At 44.6% G+C, this 22,395-nt stretch overlaps 1 protein-coding gene across 1 annotated transcript in view; it reads right to left on the reverse strand.

The window, feature by feature from the left end:
* The window catches only part of PRKCA (protein kinase C alpha), a 295,766-nt gene extending 276,200 nt beyond the window's left edge, over positions 1–19,566 (reverse strand). Inside the window, exons 1-2 of the mRNA XM_065416263.1 lie at positions 19,391–19,566; positions 12,199–12,230 (exon numbers count right to left, since the gene is read on the reverse strand). Of these exons, the coding sequence (XP_065272335.1) occupies positions 12,199–12,230; positions 19,391–19,563 (205 nt within the window). The 5' untranslated portion in view covers positions 19,564–19,566. The remainder of the gene's footprint in view (positions 1–12,198; positions 12,231–19,390) is intronic.
* Between the last annotated feature and the right edge of the window lie 2,829 nt (positions 19,567–22,395).

Genomic DNA, 22,395 nt, shown 5'->3' on the forward strand with positions numbered 1-22,395 from the left:
AGAAAAGCAATGATAATGTGTTATTAACTATGTTCTGCACTATCAGTATTAGAAAACAAAGGGGAAAAAAGACAGACTCAACCCACAAAAATTATTTGATAGCAGATTTCAAACCGGGGAAGCCTCATCCTGAGCTCTTCAGTGGGCAGGACAGGTTTGGGCAGTTTTAATAATGATATTATTGATATTTCCATGCGGCATTCAGTGGGACATACTGGTGATTAAACAACAAATCAGCGACTTAATATATGCTAAAAGATGTCAACCAGAAAACAGTAGCAAAAGGTATATTTAAAGTGAAAGCACTAACTCCAGAATATAAACAACTTTGTTAATGGAGCCAATACAATAACATGTATAACACATTCCAGAGGGGTTCAAAATGCTTTGAACTTAAAGAGGAGTGAAATATTTGAGCTTTAGATGAGGAGTTATTTTTGGAAACAAAGTTCATCTCCCTTCAAAATAACTACACTCTCATCCTACAGCTAGTATGCATTTTTCCCCATACATATTAGTAATGTAAAGGAAATGAACCAAATACTACCCTCATTCACTGCCATGCAACCCTACTCAAGAAAAGAGTTCCATGGATATAGCAGAGCAGAGGAAGTCCCTTTTAAAATAATTTATATTATATATAAACATATTATGGGTAAGGAAAATAATCAGACAATGAAAACACCATCACTGAATATTTAGTCATTTTAATCAGAAAATTACAGAGGTGTTTCAAGAGAAGTTAATACAGAAACTTATCTATCCCAATCCATGCCAATTCAGACGGACAAAACAATCTGCACACATTTAAAATTTTAAAATGGATGAAATGTAATAGATCTCTATTGCTAATCAGTATTGTCTTCTAGGAGTATTTTGAAAACAATTACAGTACCTACAGCACACAGATAGTTATCTTCATACAATGGTGCCTCCCAGTAAAATTCAGGGGTTGATTTTCATATGTATTTGTGCACTCCTCTGTGTGTATTCATAAGGAGTGCACAAATACATATAAAAATCAAGGCAGCTCTTTTGATAAAAGCAACTCTGTTTGTAACTTATCCTGTTTTGTTTTTTAAAGAGAGGTAATGTTCTAAGCAGCACAGCAGATCATGTATGAATTAGACTGTAAACCCCTTAGTGCAGGGACTGTTGTGTTTGTGTAGCACCCAGCACAATGGGACCCTGAGCTATGACTGGGGCCCCTATGCACTGCAGTGAATATAAACAACAAGTAATAAGAAATGTTGAACATACACCCTAATGGAGCCATTTAAATAAGTTTGTCATTAGGGCCTTAATCCTACAATGTGAGCTGCTTACACAGACCCTTCTCCTTAACCTACAGTGTGCTTCTTCAGTATACAGTGGTTCTGACACTGTGAATCGTGTACATGCATTTTAAGCTTATGCAGACTTAATTACTTTTTTAAATGGCAGGGCATGCAAGGCAGCTGTTTTTGCAAACCAGACAAGTTTTGGTTTCAGTCCATATCAAAATGCTTGATGACTTCTATTCCATTTAGAATGGTGGAAGTGAGAGGATGGGGGGGAAGAAGAGAGTAATAATAAAAATGCAGACAAACCCATAACATTATAGGGGCACAATACACATTTTCAGAGAAGTGTATCACTTTGGAGAGAAAAACAAAAGCAACACCAGGCAACTGGAAATATGCACATACACAAGACAATCTCAAAAAAGTTACACATTTCCCTCAGTAGAATAAAGCTCAACGTATGCAGCTACTTAAAGTACCAGCAAAAACTGCTTGTTTTGTATAGGAATGGTTTTAACTCAAGGTTAAACAAAGTTATACTGGAATCCACAGACAAACCATTTGAGTGTATTTGCCTGAGATAGGAGACATCTATTACAGGAAGTCTTGAGAGCAGATTCCACTGTATTTTTTAACGCTTCAAGAGTTCATTTTCCAATAGCAATAACCAGTGAACAACTAATGACAAATACTTGAGTATCTGTAACTTCCATTGGACTTCAGTTGATGCCTGCTGATTTGAACAGGGTTGTAGTTTATAACAACTATCAAGATTCGGCCCTAAGAGCTAGTTCCTACAGACTTTTACTCATATGTGTAGTTCCATTAACTTCAGTAAAAAGAAAAGGAATACTTGTGGCACCTTAGATACTAACAAATTTATTTGAGCATAAGCTTTTGTGGGCTACAGCCCACTTCATCAGATGCATAGAATGGAACATATAGTAAGGAGATATATACAGTATACCCATACAGAGAACATGAAAAGGTGGGAGTTGCCCTACTAACTCTAAGAGGCTAATTAATTAAGAGAAAAAACTTTTGTAGTGAAACCTGTTATTAACTTCAGTGTTAACAGTGGAATGATTCATGTGACTAAAGTTTGGAGAGTTTGCCGCTGAATGAGGAAGTAATATCCAGTAAAAAACAAATTCAAACTAAAACAAAAAATAGTCTATGAGCCTCACTGAATCTCAGTCAGGAAATCTGATTTTTTTTTTACTTCACCTTTCTACAAATTCACTTCCCAACATTTCATGAAATTCTGCTTATAATAGAGAAAGCCATTTAGAACACTTGCTAAACACCAGCTCCAACACAATTAATATGTTAAAATGCTATTTTGCAAGTCAATTTACATGAACTGAATACTGGTATGGCTCAATATCAGCAGGTGTTGTGGTGTTTTGTTGTGCAATCATGCAAAACCAAATGGAACAATAAAGAATACACCCATTTTGCCTGCCCAGGACTCAAACTGGTTTGGCTGTCATCTCTGAATCAGATATCACTCCCACATACTTAATTAGAATGTGAAGAGCTTCATAAAACCATTTTCAGGGCAATGAAACAGTCATTTTCTTTAACTGTAAAAATGACTGGAACAGCTAACTGATTCAAGCAAAAAAAAAAAAAAAAAAAAAAAGGTGAGCATGTTCGAAGTGCACAGAGGGGGAAGGTGGATCTGCTGTTGTGGAAATATAATTCCAGAACACCTAAAATGAGTCAAAATGCATTTTCTTAAAAACCAAAACACACGCACACACGCAGTGCAATAAGCCCAGATTTTCCAACAGAAGTTGCCTGGAAAACAAGTAAATGATGTACTTTCCTATTTTAATAAAGCATGTCTACTCCATGAATAAATTGTGAACTCATTATTGTACACCTAGTTTTATTTTACTTTATTTATAGTCTTTTCTATGGCTTTCATCAGCCTAGTACCTGAGCCTTTCACAAACATGAATGAATATATCCTCAAAACACCCCTGTGAAAGGAGGAAGAACTCATCCTAGTATACATAAGTGAGGCTGAGGGAAATGAAGACCCCAATCCTGCACTGATAAACCATTCAAGCTGAGGCCATTTCACCTGCAAGGAGTGACAATACCAATGAGGGCCTATTCAAGCTCTTCTTAATATTCAAAGACATTCCACAATTTTTCAGCACAGCTGGAAAGATCCCCCAGTATCAGTCCCATGCTTCCTCCCTACTTGGAGTGTGTGTTGTTGGGAAGGCAAGGGAAAAAAAGAGGAGAGGAGTGCAAAACAAATGCAGACAGAAGTTAAAAAGCAAAGGAATCTATTTAAAATGTACTTAAGAAAAAAAATATTTATATTTGTTAAATGTTCACCTGCAACAGGCTGCACTCAAATAGATCTTGATCCTACAGAAGGCAATTGCAAGCACAGATCTTAACCCCCCTACAGAGTCGCATTGACTTCTGTAGAACTAAATTGCAATCTTAGCCTCAGGCTAACAGAAATATTCATTAAACTGATTTATAAGGAAGCTCAAACACACAGAGCACAGCATAGAACTGCACTTTTCAAAGGGGGTCATGTATAGTATCCAATCTGCCTGCAAAACTTACACGGACATCAAGAGACAGACAAAACTTTGAGAGACTTTACTTCCTGTCCAACCTCAGCAGCAAAATTTCTGGGAACAGAAGCAGTGGCAATGAAATACATTTTTCTCTCTTTTAATTAGGAAAAAAATAGAAGAAGCTAGAGCACAGACCTCATATGAGGGAAGCAATTAACATGAGACTATTGGTGGGAAGACAAGAGGAACGAATAGAAAAGCTGCCACACCCCTAGTTCATTCACCTATAAAGAAAACTTCTGACATCTCCTCTATAAATATATTAAGACTGGAAAGGGAAATCAACATATGCTGCAGGTGTAAAACAAGCCAAAGACCACCAAAGAGCTCTCTTCAGATAAGAGATACAGCACAGAAACATTAGAGACTAGTATGTTCCCCATCCCTCCAAAAAGACCTTTTATTTTACAAAATTAAGTTTTTTTCCTTTTTATGAATAATTAAGACAGTGCTTAAAAGAACAGGACACAAGAGCCAAGGTTTATTTCAGAGAGCACAGGAGAAAGAATAGTAGGCGAAGGAGACATAAAAAAGGATCTTATGTTGCAGTTTCTTAACATGCTATTTGTTTTGCAAGGAAAGGAAATGGCTTAGACCCCAACTGATTTTGTTTATTATATATTAATTGCATTACAATAGTACCCAGAGACCTTAAACAAGACTGCAGTCTCACTGTGTTAGGTGCTGCACATAATAAGATACAGACCTGGTTCCAAAGAGCTTACAATCTAGTTAAGACAAGATGCAACAACTGGGCATAAAAAACACTCAAACAAATTGAGGGACTGGAGGGAGAGAGTGATAGTAACCATAGAAGGGACATGGTTACATGGATTAGCTAAGCATATTATTAGCTCTTTAAGTCAATAATACACACACACACACGTAAACTCTAAAGACTTCCTGATTTGCTAAGCAGTTTGTCAGTCAGCCTCAAATCTTAAAATGTATTTGGAAAATGAAGTGTGTGGAGTATTGCAACCCCATTAAAGGCACTGAAGTAGTAAATTAAGAGGCAGAGAGTTTGCAGTAGGTGACCACAAAATCTGAACATGGGAAAATTATTTACTCAACACCACCACAAATGCTGATCTCATGTTCACTGATGGAAATAAAACTGATTCTTACTTCAAGGAACCAAACCCAGACTGAGGCACAGAAAAGAAATTACATGAACAACCTCAGGCCCTAAATTTCTCCAACGTGCATCATTCTTGTTCTTTAGAATGATTATGCATCTCTGTTTTCACACAGAAAATATTTTGTTTAAAAATGGAAACAGATGGAAACAAAAATACAAAATAAACAAGGTCCACATTAATGAGCATGCTTATCATAAAGGCCGTTTCCTTAAAAAGAGAAACATTCATATTCTGGAAGACAAAATAATTTGTTTAAATTTCTATTTGAACGTTTCTGCATTCCCCTTGTAGAGATTCCAGAAAACAGAGCAAAAAGCTTCCCCCTCTCCCCCGCCCATCTAACCAGTTTGCTCTCTTGCTTGACAATGGGGGGGGAAATCATTTTTATGATCTTACAATATTTTCACTTTAACAATCACAAGGATGACCTACAAAGAATGAAAAAAACTGTTTCAAATCTCTGAGAACAGCTTGAGTAAACTTGAACGCAATTTGTTTACTAACAATCCATCAGAGTTACAACATGCTGACAATGATTCTACCATACAGTATTAATGTTTTATTAAATAGTAGAGAAACTGATTACAAATGCAAGGGTCCAGAAAGACGACCTTAATAGTTACACAAAGCTCTATGGAGCCCGAATTTTAAAGCTAAGTGCAAGATTTTCATATAGTGTATCGATCCCAATTGTGCACCAACTATATGGACCAAGATTCTACTCTCATAGAGGTCATCAGCAAATTCCCATTGACTTCGATGAGAGCAGGATCAGGCCCAACATTTCTCAGCAATATTTTACAGCTTTAAGATCTGCCCTTCTCGAGTGCAGTCAGATGCCCCTTACCACCACTCATCCTGCCCCCTCCAAAAGGGCAGACAGAGAAAGGTTGGTACACAAAACCCAGAAGAGGAACAATGAATGGGAGCAGTCACATGTACTATAGAGATATGTAACCAAGTTGCAAAGTTCACATCTAGAATTTGACCCATAACCAAAATTCCCTGAAGTTAGGAGAGATTCAAATTGATTGCTCTGGTTCAGGCCCACTTCTAATACTATAAAAATCAGCCAGTGTTTGAATGTTTACTGCAATAACTGAGCTCAGTGAAGTGACTGAAGAACAGAGCCAGAAAATTCAGATATAATCATCACAGTACAGTACATGGCAACTGCACTTGTATTTCCCCTTCCTGGTCCAGCAAGGGCACCAAACCCTCAGACTTCCCTAGCTGTTGCCTCTCTTGGGTAGAGATCTACATCCTTCTCCCTTCTGACCAGGGTATTTCCAAGCTGCACAGTTCCCTTCCTTCACTATGTATTTATCAGCACAGACAGGTTGCCCCAGGACACCTGCTGGCTTTTTCTTCAGAGATGGTGGACAAATGTAATTGCTACGTTTATAAGTATCACACAGTTTTTTTCTAAGCAAGCCTACTTTATTCTTAAGGTAAAAAGAAATGCAGACAAAACATTAAAAACAACAAAAGAACCTACATGCATGTTAATAAGCTTATACTGGTTAACCCCAACCCTAACACAAATTCTGGCAGGATGTGTCATTTAACTCCCTCACCCTAGGGGAGTCCTTGTGGTCACAAGTTCATCACAGGTTTCAGAGTGGTAGCCGTGTTAGTCTGTATCAGCAACAACAAGGAGTCCTTGTGGCACCTTAGAGACTAACAACTTTATTTGGGCATAAGCTTTCGTGAGCTAAAACCCACTTCATCAGATGCATGGAGTGAAAAACACAGTAGGCAGGTATATATATTACAGCACATGAAAAGATGGGAGTTGCCTTAACACGTGGGGGGTCAGTGCTAACGAGGCCAATTCAATCAAGGTGGATGTGGGCTATTCCCAACAGTTGACAAGAAGGTGTTAGTATCAACAGAGGGGAAAAGTGCACTTATAACATGTTCAGTTCACCATTTATACACTGCAGGGGTCTTTAATCTGGAGTTTCCAGAAACAGGTAAGTAGTACACATTGGGTCTTTCTCCCCAGTTAGTATCCTCAAAAGATTAACTTCAGAGGGGAGAATTTGCACTACTTCACATACAGCTGTTCCAGAAAAACCTCTGAACTTCCTAATACCTTCCAGAGATTGTATTATCTTGTCTTCCTGATAAAGAAGTTCCATACAATCTCAAAATGTACATAAACATTTGCATTTCTAATACAACATCTCTCAGTAAGGTTTAACTTCATTCAATAAAGTTCATTGTGGATATTGGCAGTCACATTAATGCTTAGGATACTTTTTTTTAAAATTTTCCTTTTGTATTAATTAGGTGCACTATATAGTGAAGGACTCAGAATTCCGCAAAAAAATCAGAATTAGCTAGGGACCGGTATACCGCGGACAAAAACTTTAAATTTTCCCACTGAACTCTGGTAACACAGCTCAGTTCTGGCCTGCAATATATAATTTTAATATTTGCTCCGTGCCACACAGATAGGCATGGTGTTTTTTCCAACACTCCTGCATGATTCCAATCCTAATACTCTTGAGAAGAGATTAACAATTATACCAAATTGTGATAAAATTGTGCAAGCCCTCCATGAAATGACACAGAGGAACTTATAGGATGGGATCCTAAATGGTGGTTTTGAATATGAACTAGTATGAACTTACCAAAATCATTTTCACTCTCGATACATCTACAGTTGTGCAAGAATAACTCTTTGAGACAACAACTGTCCCAGCACACAGTACACTAGGTTGGGGCCTTTGAGCATTAAGGAAATACAAACAACAAAAGTCTGATTTTACTATCCTTTGTAAATGTAAAGGATAAATTTAAATTTAAGGTTGGTTTACACCCAAAAGTGAAGTTGTGCAAGACTTTTATACGGAATCAAAGATAAAAAGAAACATTATCTTTTTTCTTTAAAACATAAATGAAAATATTTTTTGGATATAAACTGTCTCCTGCAATGTTGAAACCCCAATACTTCAGCACAGGCCTAGTGCATGGCAGCTAGAAATTGAAACTGACTATGACAAAGGAAAAACACTGTTGCAAGACCCAAAGTGAATCCAGAACAAAAAGTATACAAAGACAAGAAAGAACTTGTATTAAATTTTTATCCCAAGAGTGTCACTTTAAATTGGAATTTTAGTAGTACTTTGTATATGACTTTCCTGTAATACAAGTTAAAAATATGGAAGAGTATGAGACGTACCTAAAACACATGCAGCATTAACTGTAACAGTTCATGTAAATGCATGCAGTTAGGATTTGTGGGTTAATTCGCAAGTTTGGGTTAGGGAGGGGGCTTGGGGCAGGGGGCTGGGGTGCGGGAGGGGTTTTGGGGTGTTGGATCTGGGCGTTGCTCACCTTGGGTGGGTCCCCAGAAGCGGTGACATGTCCCTGCTGCTCCTAGGCAGAGGTGCAGCCAGGCAGCTCTGCACACTGCCTCCGCCCGCAGGCGCCGCCCCCGCAGCTCCCATTAGCCAAGGTTCCCAGCCAATGGGAGCTGCAGAGCCAGCGCTCAGGGCAGGGGCAGCGCACAGAGACCCCGCGGCTGTTCCTCTGAGTAGGAGCAGCAGGGACAAGTCACCGCTTCCGGGGAACCACGCAAAGCCAGGTAGGGAGCCTGCCAGCCCTGCAACAACCAGACTTTTAATGGATCTCACAAATGCCAGTTTCTAGAGCTTTCCAGTTGGTAAAGTGCCAGATAACACAGCTTTTACTGTAGTGACTTTATTTCTCATGGAATGTTAAATGATACACTAACTACAGCAGCTTTCCAAATAACATACAATTCCATTAATTTCCAATACTAGTTAGCTTCCAAGATATAAAAATTTGGTTGATTTTTTTTTAAATTAAAGTTAAAAAGTTTCTTGTAAAAATCAATTTGGTTTGACCAACTTCAATTAACAGCTGGTTTAACATTTCACTTTGCATATTCATTCTTCCCCCTCTCCAACCCCATTCTACACACCACCTCCTGCCAGATCAAGACAAGGTAACACAATTAGGCTACAACAAAGGACATGAAACAGTCACTGAATGTTTTTTTAAGCAACATTACAATAAACAAAATCCCTAATCACACAAGACGCGACAGAGACACACGTTTTTAAAGGACTACATAATTAAGGTAAAATTTATGATTTTATTTTGCATTAGCTGCCAGGAGGTGAAAGGCCCACTTTTTCTCTTGGGCTTCCATTTCCATCTGCCCATCATCCAGTATTTCTCTACTTTTCTTTTCCTATTTTCCCCTTTACATTCTTATTTAATGTCCTCAGATTCAGCAAAACTTTCTCACTTATTCACTTCAGTTAACAATGCCCTGGCCTGGCCTGAAGTTCCCAATTAATCCTGCATTTCAGAGTTGCATGGGTGCTACAGTGAAGCAGTCTGACCTCAAACATAACTCTGACTATTAATAATAAAGGAAAAGGGAGAGGCACGAGGAAGAAAGGAAGGAGAGAAAGAAATGAACAATTAATTTTCTATCTATAGTAGAACTGTTTTTGAACTAAAGAACTATGATTCAAGTCAGAGAGCTGAAGTGCAGCACCCACCCAATTATCAGAGAGAGTGATTTAAGATTCAAGGACAACTCCTGATAATATTTCTAATGAATGTGATTTCACTTTCATCTGGATCAGCAAACAGCAAAGTTCATCATTTAAATATTATAGTAGGAAAGATCAGATACCACAGTGATTGGTGCATTAACACACAGACAAACAACATTCAGGATGAAGAAATGCATTTTATGGCATTAGCAACCATGATAAAGATGAGAATTTTTTTTAATGATCATGTTCTTTATTACTTTTGACCATGTAAGAGCAGAGTCCAAATGCACAGTCCAGAGTATCCTCCAGCAGTGTAAAAGCACAGAAATACTGCTTGGATGGATGCACAAGAAACATGGGGAAGGACATCTTCAGGGTCCAGAAAAAAAACCACTTCCAGAGCATGAAATCCCCCACTGTTGCCAGTGCCAAGACAATGTCTTGGAGATTAGACAAGATCAAACTCTGATCTTTACCTCTGATAAATATCATTCCTTACCTAATAGGCCTCCTCTCGGAAAATTAAAATTAACCCTACCAGTTTGAGTGTAAGTGTAGTAGGAGAAACCCTCCCAAAAGATAAGAAACTGGAAACAGGAACTGCCATACTAAATCTGATAGGAGTCCATCTAGTCCTGTATCATTGGTGGATAACTGCAAGAATCAGCTGCTTAAGAGAAAGATGCAACAAACTCTGCAATAAGCAATTATGGAATAACACATGGGAAGTTTCCTCCTAACCCCATAGAGTTAAAGGCAGGCTTATGAGAAAGTTTGAAAAGATTTTGAACTGGATTTATTTTATCCATCTTGTTCCAAGTTTTTTAAATATTTGAGGAGGAGGGGTATAACATGCTCGCTTCAGAGCTAGTTCATTCCCATGCTCTTACACACCTCCTTGCCAAACATTGAGCATACCCAACTATTCACATACCTGAAGCTTCCCTATGTATTCAACCAGCTTCTATCAGTAAAATGCAATAAAGGGAGAAATCAGGGAGGCCCTTAAATTTCAACATATTAAATACTTGACATGTTCATGGCCCATAATAGTGAAGTACACCAGAAAAAGAACATGCACATTTCATAGTAAGGCAACACACAAAAAAGTGTACTTCCTTACCAACTGATTTTTTAAAGGTTCATCACTAAAAACAAATACAAAATGAATGGAGAACATTCTCACCCCCCATTCTTAGTTAATTTTTGTAACATCATCTATGTAGTTCAGGGAACTGCCCGTGTTGAACATTTAAATAATTCCTTCACTAGAGGCCAAATTGCAAGGTCTTTAATGGAACAAAGAGAGTGTCACGTTATTAAAGATTTGGCAGTATGACACTAGATCTATGACTTACAAAGAGCAATAAGACATAGTGATAGCAGGAGGATTAAAAGTAACAAGGTTTTTTTCCTGTGTAAATTCTATGATAAAAATATGCTTACATAGTGGACAACAGGCAAAATATAGACTACACTTTTAGAAAGGGGGATATAAATGTACTGTAGTCACTCTTTTTCACTAGAAAAAATAGTAGCAAGGGTATATTTTTTAAAGATATCACCCCTGTATGTACAGGATGAGAAAGGTTTTATTTTTAAAAGTGCCAGCTAACATCAAAATAGCCCTGCCATGAAATGACCACAACTAACAGTGCGCTCATTCCCCTACTTAATAAATAAAATCTGTATTGAGGATAGAAAAATGTGGTTTAAAGCATTAGCAAACAATCGTAGAAAGTGTAATGAGCGAAGGAGCCAGAAGGCTAGCTACTGAGTACACATGTAGCATCAACAGGACAGATAAATTATAAGAAGTTACAGCATTCTGACGTCTATTAAAAACATTAAAAGGTTACGATACTATATATAAAGTAGACAAAGAAAACTATTGCTAACTCAGAATAAATACTGAATGAGTATCACAATGGCGCAGTTTATAAAGCCTATAACAGAACGTAGCATGAAATAAGTTTTAATATATCTATCCTATTATAACTTCCAACTGTTATCAGTTCACATTATTACAATAATTGCTAGCTCTGCTGACTGGGAATTAATTACAGTCATTTTATCGTTTGGGGGTTTCTTAATTGTATTCTACATCACAGAGTGATTCCCTTGTGTTGATTAAAACAGAGTTCAAACCAATGGTCTATCTGAATTTATAGGTAAAAAGGATGAAGATTAAAAACAAAAAGATTGGGACATGAAAGAAAATCCATAAGACTAAAAGGTGATTTCATTTTCCAACACACCCCCACATGCAGCACCTCCTGACCCCAAAAAATAAAAAATAAAAAAATAAAAAAAGTGATCCCTGTAAGGTATAAATTGCATAAACATTCTTTTTGTAAAAAGTTAGAGGCTGCACTGTATGCAGATGATGACATTTAATTTGAGGAAACTCTGTCAAAAGAAACTTTCTGGTTTGGCTGTTTCACATTTTAAAAAAATCTTAATTCAACAATTCTAATCCTTTTCAACGTACATACGGACAGATCACTTGCATAGCTTTTCCTGCTGTTTGTTTCCTTCTTGCTATACCGGTCAACCTTTGGCTGGATTTAAAATGAAGTGTAACACTGTATGCCAATCAATAAACTAATTTGTGGCTTACCTTGGCACTGAAATCCTTGTTTCCCAAACCCCCTGCAAGGGAAAAAGACAAACACTGTCTTAACATATTTAGTTATTGCTTCTTCCCACTAACCTACTATAATAAAAAAAAAAAACTCACATTAAACTACATGATTTCAGGTTTTGTTAAGAAAGCAACAGATTTTATAATACAAAACAAAGCATTAACCCGTCTATTTCAAAGATGAGAATAGCAGCAGATTCCAGCTATGTAATTTCATTTTCTGGCAAACCTTTATTTTATTTTTATTTTATTTTACAAGCAATTTTGGATCCACAATTAGTGTCATCTGTGAATATTACATAATGTTACAATTCACTCCATGCCATGTGTATACTTACGATATTATAAATACTCCAACTGCTAGAGGGCTATAAAAAGAACCATAGTTGGATTCTAAGATGAATTTTAGTATGCATATTGAGATTTAACTATCTACAACAGTGATTGCGGGATGAGATCAGGAGACAGATGTACAGAAAGGCGTTTGACGCTGGTTGTTTTGGGGCTTTTACAAAGAATATTCAGCTAACACAGAGAAAATAAATTAGTAAAGGCCACTGCTTTAATAACTATTGTACTTCTAATCTTTTAAAAATAATTCTATTAATAAAGTTATCATTGTTTGAAACAATGATTTAAACATGTGCATAGTATTAGCTATCATACCCAGAGTTTAATAATATATTAAATCTCACGCAAATCACCACCTCATTTTTTCATTTTTCATTTTGACATTGAGTTCTTTTTCTCCATCAACAAAAATAGTTGTTTTTGGTACTCATTTACACACACTCTCTACATTCTCTCTTTTGAGTATGTTTTGTATCTGCGGCAGTAGCTGAAAGTGTTTATACTGAGAGAAAACAAAACCAAATTACAAAGACAAACATCCAGCAAAAGCCATTACATTGAATATAGCTCCCTTTAGCAAAAATAAGTATGAAGTTTAGCTACAAAATTTATGATTAAATAACTAACAATAACATCTCTTCCTCATATCCAAATATTTATTGTGATTTAGAGAAAAAAATCATTTAAAAAAAACCTCATGCAACTTCAGTAAAAATTTACTTCAAATTAAAGTTGACATTAAAGGGACATGCAACTTTACAAAAAAATTTAGTTTTATCTGAAACATTTTTCATACTGTTCTTACAAGTGAAACCTAAGATCATGATACTGGAAAGATTATAAAATTGTATTTGCTTATTTACTCTGAGTATATTTGACAATACTTTCCATACAGTCTTTTCACTGTTTTCCTGTTTGTGTGGGTCTTTCACTCCATAACACAAGAGAGAAAAATGGTTTTTTCTAAAATATACAAATATAATTATAAAACCACCAAAACAGACAACAGGACTAAGGCTGGACACAGAATCTGAAGCTACTTTTAGGTTAGGTGATTAGATTTCAAGACAACAGTGTTCTTTGACCAGCTAAACTGAGAATGCATCCTTTCTTCATGGTTTGTACTGAAAGATACTAGTTCACATTTGAGTCTGTTTCATGCAATCTATAGTGTAATGAATCTCTCTCATCCAAAATTTCACAAAAATAAAGCAAACCTTGGGTAGAATTTCCTTTAAACAAATTTGGCAAGTCTAAATAAGAATCTGCTACCTAGTTCGATATTAAGATCATCAAGTTTGATTAAAAACAAAAAACAACCCACACACATTTGGGGAGGACTTCATTCCACTGAAATATTACATGTTCTTTATTCACACCTCCAAATGTTTAATAATAGTCACATTCTTGATTTTTATCCCTCAACTGGAAATTGTTATGGGGATGCAACAGTTAGGTGTCCATTTAATGACCTCTGAAGATGCCATACTTGCCATGTTTTTGGTGCAAAAGCACCCAATATTTCATCTGACTTTAAACCAATAATGAAAAAGAATGTACTGAAGTTGCTGCATGCTGTCTTTGAAGAACATTTAAGAGCTTCCTAGACTTACTAGCAAGGAAAGACCACAGCGTACAACTACTCTTGCCACCTGTCAACAACAGGATATCCTTTCACTTTCAAATACATCCTGTAATCAGGTGCCTTTTATCATGACGGTATTGTTTTTAAAAACTGCATTATTTATCTGTACCAATACATGCTGACAATAACCCTGCAGCATTCTTTCACACCTGCCAAGTCTCACTCTTTTTGGATTTATTTTAAAGCAGTTTTTAAATTCTTCTACTTTTACAATGAAGGGTTTTGCAATTTCCCCCAAATTGTGATAGTGTGAGAAGCCAGAACTTATTTTTCCCCTTTCTACAGTCTGCCTATGTCCGTTTCAGCTACTCCTCTCCCCATATATTTTCAACGGTTTGTTGCATGCTCCCCTCTCACATGTTTTATTGTGTTTGCTAAGAGAATCAGTCTCTCTCTGCCACAGCATCCAAGTTAAAGAAGGCAGTACAAAGAGAGAAACTGAGAATGTACAGTAGGCCAAGGGTCATGCCGCCCAGTGCATGCTGAGGGAGCCAGCCAAGTGCAGTGTGCACACAGCCAGTTGCATGCATTCCCCTCACAATCTTCTCACACTGCTGAGCCCCAAGGAACAACAGACTTTATTTTCAGCAGTGCTCATCACCACCCACCGCTCTCACTAACGTCAGTGGGAAAGGTGGGTGCTCCTCAAATTTGAAGATCAAGCCCCCAAGTCTTTCCTCTCTCCACACAAGTTGCAGTACACAACATAAAGAGAAGGAAGCACATGAATGTATATAATTTACAAGTGAGCCAAGTGCCCCACCCATTCCCACTGTCTCAGGTCAGGTCACAGCGTATTAGCAATCAGTCTGCATACTACTCAATGCTGCCCTGCTTAGCAGAGGGTATACGATGCAGCTAAGCCAACCGCATGCAAGCACACGCTGAAATTGCCCAGTCTGGCCTAGGGTATGAGTGAGCTGAGTACACCACTTGGTCAAGAGCATGATAGGGACTAACAATTCAGTGTTTGCTTCTGGATTCTGAAGAGCCTTGCAGAGCCTTGCAACCTGCCCTGAACCCAACAGGACCCAATTCCCAGTGTCAGGTTTGAGTCGATCAGGTTGGGTCTGAAAAGAACCAACCCTCTCGGATCCAGGTCTGGTCAGGTAGGCTCTGATCATCTCCTCCTGCCTGTGAAGTCGGTGCTGCAGCAGCTGCGTGCCCCGCTCCTGCCAACCACCACCACCTCACTGTGCTGTGAATGCTGCAGAGGGCACTCACGAGTCACAGCACATCTCACTCCACAGCACAAACAGCGCAGCAAGGCAGCAGTGGCAGGGTACACGCCTGCCACTGTGCTGACCCCATGGGCAGGAGACGGCCCGAGAGGATTCACAGGCACGAGACGTGAGAAGCCACTACCCAACTGAACCCCAAGTATGAGGTGGAGGCAGCCGATATCAGTTTGGAGGGAAGTGTTGGGTCCAGGTTGGATCTAAAAAGGACTCAACATGCTCAGGTCAGGTTTGTGCCTAGGTTGTGTTCAGGTCAGGCTTTAAAATTAGGCCAGAGCAGACCTCTAATTTGATTATTTCGTCCTCTGTCTCTCAGCAGCCTCTTTCCTATACTTGCTAATCTAGAGGCACCGGCTGCAATGTATTTTCTAGTCTCCCTGCCCTCCACAGGCAGCAACAGGGAACACAGGAACAGCAACTATCACAAAGATAATGAAAAGGCTGCAAAAGTTTTGCTGAATGACTGGAGAGTGGTGCAAACGCTGGGAAGCAGGGAGGTCCCTTACCAGATTAAAACAGTGGCTGTAGAACCTGGGCAGGATGAGATTAGATGTATGAATGCTAGGGAGGCATAAAGGCTAGGGAGTCTCCCACATGTGCTGGGCACATGTGGGAGACTCAGCAAATGAAATCAATGAAGTGACAGCACATCTTGGGTTGGGGGAGGAGGGATAAGAATGTACGGTGGTCTGAAGGAGATGAGGTGTGCTCCGAGTATCACAATAGGGAAACAGATGTTTAGGGGATGGAGGACAGTCCAAGAGATAATCCCCGGATTAAACTGATCCTGTGGCTGCAGAACATGGGTTGGGTGCATATCTAAGGACTGCAGGGAGTGTTTATTTCTTGCCCAAGGGATCAAGTGTCATTTCCCAGGCGTCCCCAGGGTGCATGGAGGTCTCCCTAAGAGACTCACAAAATGAAGTGCAATGGCTGCAAAACGGGTGCGTGTGCCTTACGGCACGGGTCATAGAGTATAATGGGAGGTGATTTAGAGTTGTTCCCAGGGTTCAAGCTAGGGGGTTCCCCAGTTAGAGTCACCAGTGGCTGCAGGATGTGCGCAAAATGCATTCCTATAGGCGAGTTACTAGGAAAGTCACCAAAAGAAGTTAATGTACACCTCTACCCCAATATAACGCGACCCGATATAACACGAATTCGGATATAACACAGTAAAGCAGTGCTCCGGGCGGGGGCGGGCTTGCGCACTCCGGCGGATCAAAGCAAGTTCGATATAACGCGGTAAGATTTTTTGGCTCCCGAGAACAGCGTTAAATCGGCGTAGAGGTGTACTAGCTGCAGAAGGTGTGCTGGGCAACAGGGATGAATACATAGATATGTTGTGTTGGAGGCAATATGGGGGGGAAGAAGGAAGGTCACTCCGATTAAATGGGTGCAGTAGGGCTGCACTAAGTGGCCTAGCTAAGGTGATCAGATATGGGGGAAGGCACATGGCATGGAGGAACTCCTCCCTAGCAAGGTGTGGGAATAGCAAGGTACAAGCAGTATAGTGGGGTCTCTCATCAAATTACATAGGTGCAGTGGCAGCATAAGGTGGGCTGGCTGAAGTGGGTAGTTCACAGCATCCCGAATCATAGGGGGAGAGGACAGATGTTACAGGCAAGGTAGCAGGGAGTCTCACCAGATGAAGTCAGTGCAGTGGCTGCAGGAAGAGGGCTAGCTAAGAGAGCAATGTGTGTGTGTGTGGGGGGGGGAGATATAGGGAGCAGGGGCCGCATTGGGGGGGCTCTCTCACCAGAAGAAGTCACTGCAATGGCTGCAGAAGGGGATGGTATAGAGGCAGTATACAGGGAGTCACTGCAGTACAGCAGAAGGGTGGGTGGCTGGGGGGGGCATGGGTAATATAGGAACCAGCGGTGGTATAGGGGCAGTGTAAGTGGCAGAGAGCAATATAGGGGTGGTATAGCAGCAGGGACAGCACAGGAGCAGTACAGGGGTCTCTCACCAGGTGAAGTCGGTGCAGGGCTGCAGGAGGGGAGTTGCTCGGGGGACGGTAGAGGGCGATGTAAGCGGCAGGGAGCAGTACATGGGTGGTATAGGGACGGGGGCAGTATAGGGGCAGGGGCAGTACAGGGGCAGGGCAGCGGTCTCTCACCACGTGAAGTCGGTGCAGTGGCTGCAGGAGGGGAGTTACCCGGGGGGGGGAGGGAGTATAAGGGCAGGGAGCAGTACGGGGGTGATATAGGGGGTCTCTCACCAGATGAAGTTGGTGCAGTGGCTGCAGGAGTGGAGCAGTACAGGGATGGTATAGGGACAGGGGGAGTACGGGGGTGGTATGGGGCAGGGAGCAGTACGGGGGTGGTATAGGGGTCTCTCACCAATTGAAGTCGGTGCAGTGGATGCAGGAGGGGAGTTGACCGGGGGGCAGTATAAGGGGCAGGGAGCAGGACGGTGCTGGCATAGGGATGGGGGCGGTATAAGGGGCAGGGGCAGTACGGGGGCGCTATAGGGGTCTCTCACCAGATGAAGTCGGTGCAGGGCTGCAGGAGGGGAGTTGCCCAGGGGGCGGTATAAGGGGCAGGGGCAGTACGGGGGCGCTATAGGGGTCTCTCACCAGATGAAGTCGGTGCAGTGGCTGCAGGAGGGGAGTTGACCGGCGGGCGGTATAAGGGGCACGGGCAGTACGGGGGCGCTATAGGGGTCTCTCACCAGATGAAGTCGGTGCAGTGGCTGCAGGAGGGGAGTTGACCGGCGGGCGGTATAAGGGGCAGGGGCAGTACGGGGGCGCTATAGGGGTCTCCCACCAGATGAAGTCAGTGCAGTGGCTGCAAGAGGGGAGTTGCCCAGGGGGCGGTATAAGGGGCAGGGAGCAGGACGGTGCTGGCATAGGGACAGGGGCGGTATAAGGGGCAGTACGGGGGCGCTATAGGGGGTCTCTCACCAGATGAAGTCGGTGCAGTGGCTGCAGGAGGGGAGTTGCCCAGGGGGCGGTATAAGGGCAGGGGCAGTACGGGGGCGCTGTAGGGGTCTCTCACCAGATGAAGTCGGTGCAGTGGCTGCAGGAGGGGAGTTGCCCAGGGGGCGGTGTAAGGGGCAGGGGCAGTACGGGGGCGCTATAGGGGTCTCTCACAAGATGAAGTCGGTGCAGGGCTGCAGGAGGGGAGTTGCCCAGGGGGCGGTATAAGGGGCAGGGGCAGTACGGGGGCGCTATAGGGGTCTCTCACCAGATGAAGTCGGTGCAGTGGCTGCAGGAGGGGAGTTGCCCAGGGGGCGGTATAAGGGGCAGGGGCAGTACGGGGGCGCTATAGGGGTCTCTCACCAGATGAAGTCGGTGCAGGGCTGCAGGAGGGGAGTTGCCCAGGGGGCGGTATAAGGGCAGGGGCAGTACGGGGGCGCTATAGGGGTCTCTCACCACATGAAGTCGGTGCAGGGCTGCAGGAGGGGAGTTGCCCAGGGGGCGGTATAAGGGGCAGGGGCAGTACGGGGGCGCTATAGGGGTCTCTCACCAGATGAAGTCGGTGCAGGGCTGCAGGAGGGGAGTTGCCCAGGGGGCGGTATAAGGGCAGGGGCAGTACGGGGGCGCTATAGGGGTCGCTCACCAGATGAAGTCGGTGCAGGGCTGCAGGAGGGGAGTTGCCCAGGGGGCGGTATAAGGGGCAGGGGCAGTACGGGGGCGCTATAGGGGTCTCTCACAAGATGAAGTCGGTGCAGGGCTGCAGGAGGGGAGTTGCCCAGGAGGCGGTATAAGGGGCAGGGGCTGTACGGGGGCGCTATAGGGGTCTCTCACCAGATGAAGTCGGTGCAGGGCTGCAGGAGGGGAGTTGCCCAGGGGGCGGTATAAGGGCAGGGGCAGTACGGGGGCGCTATAGGGGTCGCTCACCAGATGAAGTCGGTGCAGGGCTGCAGGAGGGGAGTTGCCCAGGGGGCGGTATAAGGGCAGGGGCAGTACGGGGGCGCTATAGGGGTCTCTCACCAGATGAAGTCGGTGCAGTGGCTGCAGAACGTGGGCTGCTTGAAGAAGCGCGCGGTGAATTTATGCTCCTTCACCTCGTGCACGTTCTTCTGCCTCAAGGCTCCCTTGCGAGCGAAGCGCTGCACCACGTCCGGGTCCGCGCCGGGCTCGGGGCCCGGGAACACGTCGGCCATGGCGCCCCCTCGCTGTTCCCGCCGGGAGCTGGGCTGAGCCGGGAGCCGCCGTCCGCCCCGTCCGGCAGCCGCCGAGCCTCTGGCAGCGGCAGGGCTGGGCGCTGCCTCCTGCTCCGGCTCCTGACGTGTGAGCCGCGCGTAGGGGGCGGGAGGAGGATCCCGGCCCGGCTGCTCCGCCCGTGCGCTGCCTGAGCCCCCTGCCGCGGGCGGGCGGGGCGAGACGCGCCGGCACTGGGCGGGCGCAAGGCCGGCAGGTCCGGGCCCGGCGGGGTGCGCCGCGTCCTGCTGCCTCTGGTCTCCACCCCCCCTCCCCCGTGACAGCCCTCCCCCCCACACACTGCCCCTTCCTAATACACAGCCCTCCCACACACACACTGCCCCCTCCTACACACCCCTTCCCCCACACACACTGCCCCTTCCTAATACACAGCCCTCCCACACACACACTGCCCCCTCCTACACACCCCTTCCCCCACACACACTGCCCCTTCCTAATACACAGCCCTCCCACACACACACTGCCCCCTCCTACACACCCCTTCCCCCACACACACTGCCCCTTCCTAATACACAGCCCTCCCACACACACACTGCCCCCTCCTACACACCCCTTCCCCCACACACACTGCCCCTTCCTAATACACAGCCCTCCCACACACACACTGCCCCCTCCTACACACCCCTTCCCCCCCCACACACTGCCCCTTCCTAATACACAGCCCTCCCACACACACACTGCCCCCTCCTACACACCCCTTCCCCCCCACACACAGCCCCTTCCTAATACACAGCCCTCCCACACACACACTGCTCCCTCCTACACACCCCTTCCCCCCCACACACTGCCCCTTCCTAATACACAGCCCTCCCACACACACACTGCCCCCTCCTACACACCCCTTCCCCCCCCACACACTGCCCCTTCCTAATACACAGCCCTCACACACACACACTGCCCCCTCCTACACACCCCTTCCCCCCCACACACTGCCCCTTCCTAATACACAGCCCTCCCACACACACACTGCCCCCTCCTACACACCCCTTCCCCCACACACACTGCCCCTTCCTAATACACAGCCCTCCCACACACACACTGCCCCCTCCTACACACCCCTTCCCCCCCCACACACTGCCCCTTCCTAATACACAGCCCTCCCCCACACACACTGCCCCTTCCTAATACACAGCCCTCCCACACACACACTGCCCCCTCCTACACACCCCTTCCCCCACACACACTGCCCCTTCCTAATACACAGCCCTCCCACACACACACTGCCCCCTCCTACACACCCCTTCCCCCACACACACTGCCCCTTCCTAATACACAGCCCTCCCACACACACACTGCCCCCTCCTACACACCCCTTCCCCCACACACACTGCCCCTTCCTAATACACAGCCCTCCCACACACACACTGCCCCCTCCTACACACCCCTTCCCCCCCCACACACTGCCCCTTCCTAATACACAGCCCTCCCACACACACACTGCCCCCTCCTACACACCCCTTCCCCCCCACACACTGCCCCTTCCTAATACACAGCCCTCACACACACACACTGCCCCCTCCTACACACCCCTTCCCCCCACACACACTGCCCTCTCCCTAATACACACCCCTTCCCCCCACACACTGCCCCTCCTACACACCCCTTCCCCCCCACACACTGCCCTCTCCCTAATACACACCCCTTCCCCCCACACACTGCCCCTCCTACACACCCCTTCCCCCCCACACACTGCCCCCACACACTACCCTCTCCCTAATACACACCCCTTCCCCCCACACACTGCCCCTCCTACACACCCCTTCCCCCCCACACACTGCCCCCAAACACTACCCTCTCCCTAATACACACCCCTTTCCCCCCACACTGCGCCTCCTACACACCCCTTCTTCCCCCACACACTACCCTGTCCCTAATACACACCCCTTCCCCACATACACACTGCCCCCTCCCTAATACACAGCCTTCCCCCACACACACTGCCCCCACACACACCCCTTCCCCCACACACACTTCCCCTCCCCCACACACTGCCCCCTTGCCCATCCCTTCCCCCACACACACTGCTCCCTCCTTCTTCCCCCACACAGTGCCCCCTCCCTAATACACAGCCCTTCCCCCACCCCACAGCCCATCCCCCCACCCCAGAGCGATTCCCCCCACACAGTGCCCCCTCCTTCACACTCCTTCCCCCCACACACACTGCCCCCTCCCTAATACACAGCCCTCCCCCACACACAGTGCCCCCTGCACACCCCTTCTGCACACACACTGCCCCCTCCCTAATACACAGCCCTCCCCCAACACTCACACTGCCCCCCCGAACACCCCTTCCCCACACACACTGTCCCCAGCCTAATACACAACCCTCCCCTACGCCCTCCACTACCCACCCCTTCCCTCCTCACTGCACAGCCCTTCCCCCAATACACAGCCCTTCCGCCCACACACAGCCCCTACCACTACAACGCACAACATATACAAAGTACAACCGTACATTACCCCATCACCAATACAACACACAAATATACACACAGAGTGCAATTGGTACTGCACATCACAACTTCCTCCATCACCTCACACCCACAACCCCGACCACCACAACACATATACGCACAAAAACAGTACAGCCAGTGTTTGCTACCTCTCACCACACACATATACCCATCCATCACCACCCCACACAGCAGAGTGCAACCGACAATGTGCCCCACTACACAATACCCACATCACCACCACCCACAAATCCACACCCATAACACCCCACTGCTACAACAAACACATACGCAGACTGCAGGTGGAACCTGCTTCTAACC

The sequence above is a fragment of the Emys orbicularis genome, chromosome 13, assembly GCF_028017835.1.
Source record: "Emys orbicularis isolate rEmyOrb1 chromosome 13, rEmyOrb1.hap1, whole genome shotgun sequence".
Classification (NCBI taxonomy): Eukaryota; Metazoa; Chordata; order Testudines; family Emydidae; genus Emys; species Emys orbicularis.